This window comes from Cydia strobilella, chromosome Z (genome assembly GCF_947568885.1).
Source record: "Cydia strobilella chromosome Z, ilCydStro3.1, whole genome shotgun sequence".
Classification (NCBI taxonomy): domain Eukaryota; kingdom Metazoa; phylum Arthropoda; class Insecta; order Lepidoptera; family Tortricidae; genus Cydia; species Cydia strobilella.
The window spans coordinates 48484281-48493510 of record NC_086068.1 but is presented as its reverse complement, the minus strand read 5'-3'; the positions used below and the strand labels follow the sequence as shown (position 1 = coordinate 48493510).

The following is a 9230-nucleotide window of genomic DNA, read 5'->3' as shown; positions in this document are numbered from 1 at the left end:
GATTCAAATACAATTTTGGGTGCCTCTGTATTATCCCCGATAATTCATCAACTAGAATCTAGCATCACATCAGGATCCACGCCTTATGATCTAGTAGGTAACTAGATCCTAAGGCGTAGGCGTAAGGCGTGGATCCTGAAGTGATGCTATGTTATGATTTAAATAAATTTTATGTTTAGAAAATATACTAACACCATTTTATTTTATACCCATGATCTTGATATCAACGTGTAGTTACGTACTGGGCTAAATCAGTTTATAAAGCGCCTGTTATACGGACGGAGAGGAGACTTCCAAGTAATGTCATGCACCTTGTTTGGTTAAAAAGTTAGAACTGTATAATATATTCTATACCATCCATAAGTTAGAATATACATTTTTTTTTCTTCGAAGCGATTATTTCCTAAAGGGCCCTCCACACTCATGCGCGAATCACGGCAAGAAGCCGCGAACGCGAGTCTGGAGTCTAGTTCGCTAATCAGCGAAATCGACTCCACACTCGCGTTCGCGGCTTCGCGCCGCGTAGTCTGGAGCGCGCTTAAAATGTTGTCACTTTATCAAAAAATTGCTGTTGAAGACTCGTATTCGTGTTGAAAGACCTATCCAACACAGCCCGCACCAAAGGGTTGAACGAAAAATATTTCACGGACGGTCAGACGGACATTGGTTTATAGTTGACTACGGAACCCTTAAAACGGCACAAATGAGTGGTTGTGGTGACACGTATTAGTATCTGACGGTCCTCCACATGTTTGCAAAATCTTCGTACGAGCAAACACAAAGTGAGCGAGCGCGAGAGTGTGAATGATTCCCTAGCCTCACTCCCTCGCGTCCTGCCCGCTGCAGACTACGCGCCGCGAACGCGGAGTCGATTTCGCTGATTAGCGAAAGCTTCGCGCCGCGATTTGCGCACGAGTGGAGGGCCCTTTAGACTCGCGTCCGAAAAACCGACAACAAGCGGAGCGACAGCGAGGCGAGACGAGGGGACACGAGCGCACCGTCCACACTCTCGTACTCCTGTAGCTTCGCGGAGAGTGTAGATGGGGCGATGAATCTGCGGCGGTAGCACTAGCAATTTTTATCACCTTCACCATGCCTGTCACGTTCTAAGGTCCCTCCACACTCATGCGCGAATCACGGCGCGAAGCCGCGAACGCGAGTCTGGAGTCTAGTTCGCTAATCAGCGAAATCGACACCACTCGCGTTCGCGGCTTCGTGCCGCGTAGTCTGGAGCGAGCTTAAGGCCAAGGCCCCATTATCACAAGCGCTTTTTCAACGCGCGTTAACCGGATATATAACACACCATCGCACCGCACCAAGGTCATTGTGCGACGCATCCATAAGTAAGAGCGAGAAAGCGATCTTTAATTATTGCCAGTCGTAAATAGAGCTTTACGTCATTGGAAGGGCTATTGAAATCGCTTGATCAGAAGTGAAATTGGTCGTTAATCTCCAATTTAATCACCAATTTTAGATTTATGGTGATATTTGAGCCCTTTAAGTTAAAAAAATGTCCCCAAACGAAAATACTAGCGTCACAAATTGGTATTCTTGCGTCGGCAACTCCATTTTATCGGTAATATCTGTCATAATCCGCGGTCGAAATCGCCGAGCCAAATTTGCTGCGTCTGCACGGCCTGATTTGATCGGACAATTTAATCAGATTGGCCATGATTGGCGAAAAATTGTCCCGTCTGGATGGAACGCACATACGCAATAAGGCAACGTAAAGGAAAGAAACGTCATCAATCATCATAATCCTTTTTAATAAATATAGGGATAAAACCACATGGTATGTTGTCTTGTATTCCCTTACGATCATTTTACTGTAGGAAATCTATTTGAAGAAGTTGTCTTTTTATATAACAATATTAAGTGTATCTTAATTTGCCCAGGAAAGAAAGTAGACCAAGTGAATTTACAATGGGAAAAGTGAAAAGGTTTAAGCCCTCACAAGTGGGCAAGAATATAGCCCTTGCCGACCAAATTGAGGCAGTTACCTCTGTTAAAAGCAAGAACAGAAATAAAGAAAGAAACAGACACGGTGATGACGAAGATGTAAGTGGACATGTACAGTTGTGGAAAAAATTAATAGGCCCTGGAGGGAAAGTGCCTTAAAACCTTAAGTTAGCTCATTTTACTTGAAGGAAATATTCTTTTATTATTAAAAAGAAACAAAACTGTTCAGTTTTTTTTTAAATAGCTTGTCTCGCCCGGGAATCAAACCGACTAAAAATTCCAGAATTTTGCTATTTTATTCTACTATTCGATACAGTTAATGATAATGATAACATTTCTTCAAGAAACATTAGGTCTTACACTCGTCTGTTGTACAAAATATTCATAAAATCAAATATTTAGTACTCAGGAATATTTTAAGACAAGCAAAATTGAAGAAAAAAAATAAAAATCTTTGATTGCACTTTGTTTCTTTAAAAAAACTAAATAATGTTTCCTTTAAGTAAAATGAGCTAACTTTTTCCATTTGACCCTCGGCCCACTAATTTTTTCCTTTCTGTATATAAAAAAAGGTCTATTAATTTTGAATTTGTTATTCATTTTTTATATTTATTTTGCAGTTTGTTAACCCCGAGCTTTCAAAGAAGATCTTAGAAGTAGCTAGAAGGCAGCAGGCTGAACTAGATATAGGTGAAAGTGGGCCCTCCATTGGTAATAAAGTACAGCTCCCAACTAAACTTAAAGGTATTACCAATATCTTTCTTCTGCGGCTATAATATAAGATATTATAAAGGTTCTTCATCTCATGTTTTTGTGCCAATTTATTTTAATCTTTGATAATATTTCCATTGATCTATCAGTTCAGTCTAGCGAAGCATACAACAGCTTGTTACACTATTGTACTTCATGGAACCAAACTAATTACCTATTTCGTCAAAATTGTTTGCATTGAGACTGTAAATATAATTTTTCATTATTTATAGATGCAGACTCAGATGATAATACAGAGTCAGATCATGATGATTTAGAACCAGACACATATTACGATAATATTGTTATTAATGAAAAAGATGAGGAGGCACTACGAAGGTTTATGTCAGACAAGCCAGAAAGAACTCGGACACTGGCTGATATCATCAAGGACAAGATTACAGACAAGCATACTGAACTTCAAACTCAGTTTTCTGATGCAGAGACATTAAAACTGCAAAATATAGATCCAAGGTTCGTTGTTAAATAAAAAATGAATAGAAAATATTTTTTAGGTATTAGGTTAGCTAATGGGTATAGATTACATTATATTCATGTCAATGAGATTATTATAAGGTCAATTGTGTCTGTCTGTAGTAATAAAATATTTGATCACTGGGTGATGATGGGCAGGATAATTACCCTTCCTTTGCTAACTAATATGTGTAATTCTTTTTATGTAGTTACTTTTTCCGTTTATTCTTCCTTAAATTTGTCTTATTTAATCTAATAAAACACAAATAAAAACTTATTAAAAAACGCAAACTAATTAGTCTACAGATCTGTTTATATAGTATGATGTTATATGATAACTCAATGGTTCTATGTAACTATATTTTTGCTGTAAGGTCATTGCGGCCAAATCTCATACATGCGCATTTCGTACATGCGCGTTTGCGTTCAATAAATAGTACACAATTGATAATTTCATTGACAAAGTAGTGATTGCTTTCAGTTTCAACAAGCAAAAGCAGATAGGCTATGACAGATTTGGCCGCATTGACCTTACCTGTAGTTCGTTTTATTAGCATTAGAACAAAGGTAAACAATCGTGACGTGTCTCTTATTGAAAAGTATTGAAAAACGCTTTTATAAAATTAGTTAAGCAAAAGAATGTAAAAGATTGTCTATGATTTATAATTGTAACATATTTGCTGCGACTTATTTTTCAAAAATGAATTTTAATAAAAAGACACGTCAATATCGCTTACCGCTTCTAATGCACGAATTAAAAAAAAAGAACTAAATTTAATTATTTTTTCTTTAACATGTGTTTGCATTGCATGTAATACACCATAAGCGAATGGCACCAGTAATGAAAAATGACGCCATGATACTTTTAATTCTTAGTTCAAAGAAAGTAAGGGTATTTATTTCACAACAGTCAATTTATGACCATATGCAGTGGCGGATTTGTTCTAAGGCCCAGTAGGGCCTAGGGCGACAAGATATTAGGGGCGGCAAATTGTGACAAAAAATTTGCTTATGATAACAAGAAATAACTCAAAATTAGGCCAGGCAACGAATGGTCAAAAAAAGGTATAGAGGGAAATGCTTGGAACACAATTTTTCACTTCGTATTAACTTAAACTTAAGGTGAACATATCAAAAGTCCCCGGCTGTAGCCCTTGACCCGGGAGGAAGAGGGGGGTTTGAAGGTCCCATTTTTCGGTTTTTTGCTTATATCTCGGAAACTATGCGTCTTAGCGACATACTCATTATACTTAAGGGGCCCACTGATTATCAGTTCGCCGGACGCTATCAGCCTGTCAGTTAGAACAAAAATTTGACAGTTCCGAACAACTAGACTATATAGACTACATCGCATAGTGGCAACATAAAGTTGATGGGACATTTTAGTCTGTAAATATGATCAGGAGTACACTGTTAAAATCTTTCAGGTTCCTTGTGAGCACCGTAAATATTATTGACGAGAGCGGATATCTCGAAAACTAAACAAGATATCTAAAAACTTGACTGTATAAAACTTGTAGCAAATTTAATCAACTTTCTTTTTGTATAATGATTACGTCTCTAGGACGCATTTTTTCCGAGATATAAGTGTGTAAGAATAAGGTGTCTATTACGGGTGCTTGTCATCTACTGTCCGCGCGCCAATTCCGTGCATTCGGAGGTCGAGGAAGTGGGAGGGTGTGCGCCGCGCCCGTACGTCAAAATGACACCACTCGGTCATGACGCCTAACATTCCTCATCCGTGCACGGAATTCGCGCGCGGACAGTAAGTGTTGAACACTGCAATTCTGATCTTTATTATTCACAACGACGGGACTTAATTGCGTAAAATAAGTTTTAAATTTACTTCCGACGTTTCGAGGACGGCGTTGTCCCCGTGGTCTCGGAAAAGAGCAAACAATCTAGTTTGTATTGTCCATCCAGATTAAATGTTTAATGTATGTTTTTAGCTAGTAATAAAACTAATCGACAATAGTGTGCAGGAAATTATTGTGTTTATATCCAAAGAGAGTAGTTATTAATGTTATTATACCACTGGAACTGTTTTTTTTAATCATTGTTTATATCTTATTTCCAGAATCAAGACTATGTATGAGGGTGTAAGAGATGTTCTCAAAAAATATCGTTCCGGGAAGCTGCCCAAGGCTTTCAAAATGATACCACATCTTCAAAATTGGGAACAAATACTATATCTAACTGAGCCTACTACTTGGTCTGCTGCTGCTATGTATCAGGTCATACAATCTATTCTTTAATTATTATTTAGACTCAATGTCATGTATGTAAGCTACTAACAGCTACACTTTTAACTGAGTGTGTTTGTGTGTGAGTGTTACTAATTGCCAGTTACCTAAATGTAAGAGAAATAAATATTAAAATGTATTTGTTTTTTAATCAGGCAACTAGAATATTCGCCTCTAATCTGAAGGAGAAAATGGCGCAACGGTTTTACAATCTTGTTCTGCTGCCGCGTGTACGTGACGACTTGCAAGAGTACAAACGTCTGAACTTCCATCTTTACCAAGCTCTCCGTAAATCACTCTTTAAGCCAGGAGCATTTATGAAGGGCATTTTACTTCCCCTCCTGGAGGTAAACTACGAAATAGCATAGTTTTGCATCTTTTCCTTTATTGTGCAGGACTTGATAATGGAAATGTAATATTTTTGTAACCTGTTGCAGGCTGGTGACTGCACACTGCGTGAAGCCATCATTGTGGGTTCTGTGCTAGCGAGGAATTCGGTGCCCGTTCTTCATTCCAGTGCCGCACTCTTGAAAATTGCTGAAATGGATTACACTGGTGCTAATTCTATCTTTCTGCGCATTTTGTTTGACAAGAAATATGCCCTCCCATACAGAGTCGTAGACTCAGTAGTGTTTCATTTTCTCAGGTAGGTTAAGGGTAAGAACACTTAATATTAATTGATCTTAAACAAACCATTGTTATGTGTGCTATGAATTAACCCATTTGGCACATTAGCAGAACTCTTCAAAAGACATTTCCATTGACTTGCCAGTAAATATATGTTATTACCAAAAAGCAGTGCTGTGATTGATTGATATGTACATATGATAAATTTAATGTAGGTATAATATTATATTTAGGTTCTACCTAATCTTTTTTTCAAAAATGGCTTACATCAAATTTATGATGATTTTGTCAATGTCAAACATAAATTTGTCGGTTGTTACTTTTGGTAAAGTGATAGCTGGACTTTACAAATAGCCGGGATGGATTGCCGGGTGTTGTTTAAAGTATTGTTAAACACCTTTCAAGACTAATTCTTCATTAGCTGCACACCACGTTAGTTCACTGCATAATAAGCTACCAATATTACACTTTAAACAACATGAATGAGCAATATTCTCAAATTGACTTCGCCATTTTGAAATTCAAACAGAAATGCTCTCTTTTTAGGTTTCAGATGGATCATCGCACTTTGCCTGTCCTCTGGCACCAGGCTTTGCTGACATTCGTTCAACGCTATAAGTCTGATATCTCTACAGAACAGAGAGATGCCCTCCTAGAACTACTACGGAAACACTCCCATCCCAACATTACTTCTGAAGTAAGATTGTTTTTAAAATGAGTTATTATTTATTTAGTGTTTTTTGGTAAATTAGTACTAGGCACTTGTCTTACTTACACCAACTTAAAACAGGCGGAATTTCTGAATGGGATATAGGTAGGTATATAAATATATTAAGTAACTGTTTTTAATTATTCTGACTTTTGTTAATTTCGTACGTATAATAAGTCCCGCTTAATAATAAAATAACAATTTAGATTACAACAAAAGGTACCTCTTTATTGCACAACCCCAGAATAAATGTAGATGGAAACTCAAATAATACACGAGGACAGAGGTAAACAACAGGCGGCGGTTTATTACCTACAAACAATTAAAAGTTTATTTTAATCATAGTTTTATTCGGGTTTTAACTTGTAATATTTAAGTACAATAAACTATCTAGACCAGGTACTTATCTGTCAACTTATTATATTTTTGACAACCCTAAGCACTTGTCCCTATTCGAACCTAAGTCGTCCCTATTCACTTGGATCCAGTTCGAATTAAATTGACCTGTTTTTTGTTAAAAAAAAGGACATTAAAACGAAATTATTAATAAATATTTTATTATAAATCAATTCTGAAACATGAGACAAAAGTTTATAAACCTTTGTGTCCATCGAGGAAAAAATCCTTTAAAGCTCTCTCAAAGTTCAAAATCGTCCCTATTCACCCCATTTGACGGTATTTTATATTTTATTAGGGTTTGTAGTTATTTTATATTTAAATACCTTATTAATAGGTATATCGCAAATAGTGTATCTTTATGATGGCAGTAAGATGTTTCATATATCTTTTACCAATAATTGTTTTATTTGCATAAATATGATTTACCCTATGTAACTTCTAACACTGATTTAGAATCGAATTTAAACTGTTGTGAGGCATACTAACAATAAACGCAATCATGTCGCGCGAGTGACTAAAACAAGTGAGTCTAAACCGTGAAATTATTTACTGATTTAGAAGTGAAAATTGATGTTTTAATTTTTTTTACTATTTTTCCCGGAATCAGTAAACAATTGCGTAACACATAATTATATTAATTTCTGGAAAAAATAAAAAAATCATGCCTTTAAGGGTTAAATCATTAAAGGCCACTTGCACCATCCAACTAACCCGGGGTTAACCGGATAAACCTGAAGTTACCATGGCTACCAGTACAATCTGACACAGGGTTAACGGTTTAACCAGTTAACCCCGGGTTAGTGGGATAGTGCAAGTGGCGCTACGCTAAGGGGTGATGGAAATGTAGAAGTGCACAATAAACATTTTTAACAAATTCCTATATGAGTTAAAGGAAAGTACAGTCAGTCCCATTGCATTGTCTGTGAAGTTAAGTTAGCTTGGTCCCACTCAACTAACTAGTAACTAAGGAATAAAGGCAACTTTACCAGGGACAATCATTTTGTGTTCATTGTTCATGATAAAATAGAAAACTGTTAAATAAGCTTTATACAAAGAATTAGTTTACCTATTGTATACTTTATTAGTAAAAGACCCTTGAAATGTGACAGAACTTTTGATCCAACTAAGAATAATTCACGGTTGAAAGATGGGCAAGTATGGTTTGACTAGGGAATGCAAACTGGTTTTTATTTCTATGAAATTTCGATTAATAACTGGTTTTTTCATACAATTAAAAACCGGTTTGCATTCCCTTTGTTTGACATTGACCATCAGTTTTGTGACGATTGCTAATGTCTGTTAATGGTACACAGTTGAATGAAAATGCCCATATATGTACAGCAAAATCCTGCTTGCACACCAGGCGGTCTAGCATAAGTTGCGTTCTCGCGCGCAAGTCCATACTTGAAGTCGCGCTACATGTATGGAGTCGTGCGCGAGAACACAACTCATGCTAGCAGGTCAGAGTGACATGTTGGTGACATTCAATTCAGTGCTGTCTGTCTATAAATTCTGTTAGTAGTATAATAATATTTTCACATTACATATACATTTACTAATTATTTAATAATCTATTTATTGGAATTTTACTTTACATTTTAACTGAGTTGTTGTTGTTTCAGATTCGAAGGGAACTTCAAGCAGCACAATGCAGAGATATTGAAGTTAATGAGGATACTGCCTCTGTTGTTCCAATGTTAGTTGAGTAGATAATTTATGGTTTACAAATAAAATTATACAACACGTTTTATTGTCTTTATTTATTAAAATTAAAATTTAGTTAGGATTAGGATTTATTATTGGTCTATCAATCTGACTGGTAACGAAATGAACCGGCGGTAGAACTGTCTGTTTGCACTCGCATTTTCGTCCAGATATAAAATCAAAAGACCCCACTTTTTGGCCACAATTCACACAATGTAGTTTTCCTTTGGTCCATTGTTCACTTTCAACTTTAAGCTTGATCCAGTTTGGTAGCTTATCTTCGATCAGATATATGAAGTTTTGAACGTTGTAACTGTTACATTTTGTGATGCTGCAAGCAAAGTCATTGTTGGTTTCTCTTGCAT

The 9230-nt window shown here is 36.5% G+C and overlaps 1 protein-coding gene across 1 annotated transcript; it reads left to right on the top strand.

Moving 5' to 3' along the window:
- Positions 1-1700: 1700 nt before the first annotated feature.
- Positions 1701-8911, top strand: LOC134755050 (bystin). Its single transcript, XM_063691529.1, has 9 exons — positions 1701-1792; positions 1896-2058; positions 2580-2703; positions 2943-3183; positions 5261-5417; positions 5582-5773; positions 5864-6072; positions 6600-6750; positions 8784-8911. The coding sequence occupies exons 2-9, from the start codon at positions 1924-1926 to the stop codon at positions 8868-8870; spliced, it is 1296 nt and encodes a 431-aa protein (XP_063547599.1). The 5' UTR covers positions 1701-1792; positions 1896-1923; the 3' UTR covers positions 8871-8911.
- Positions 8912-9230: the final 319 nt, after the last annotated feature.

What these genes read in the sequence shown, in the direction of transcription:
- LOC134755050 (XM_063691529.1), top strand. Translation starts at nt 1,924, where the DNA reads ATGGGAAAAGTGAAAAGGTTTAAGCCCTCACAAGTGGGCAAGAATATA. An exon ending in GACACGGTGATGACGAAGAT is followed by an intron (nt 2,059 to 2,579) that starts GTAAGTGGACAT and finishes TTTATTTTGCAG; the next exon opens with TTTGTTAACCCCGAGCTTTC. An exon ending in CTGCTGCTGCTATGTATCAG is followed by an intron (nt 5,418 to 5,581) that starts GTCATACAATCT and finishes TTTTTTAATCAG; the next exon opens with GCAACTAGAATATTCGCCTC.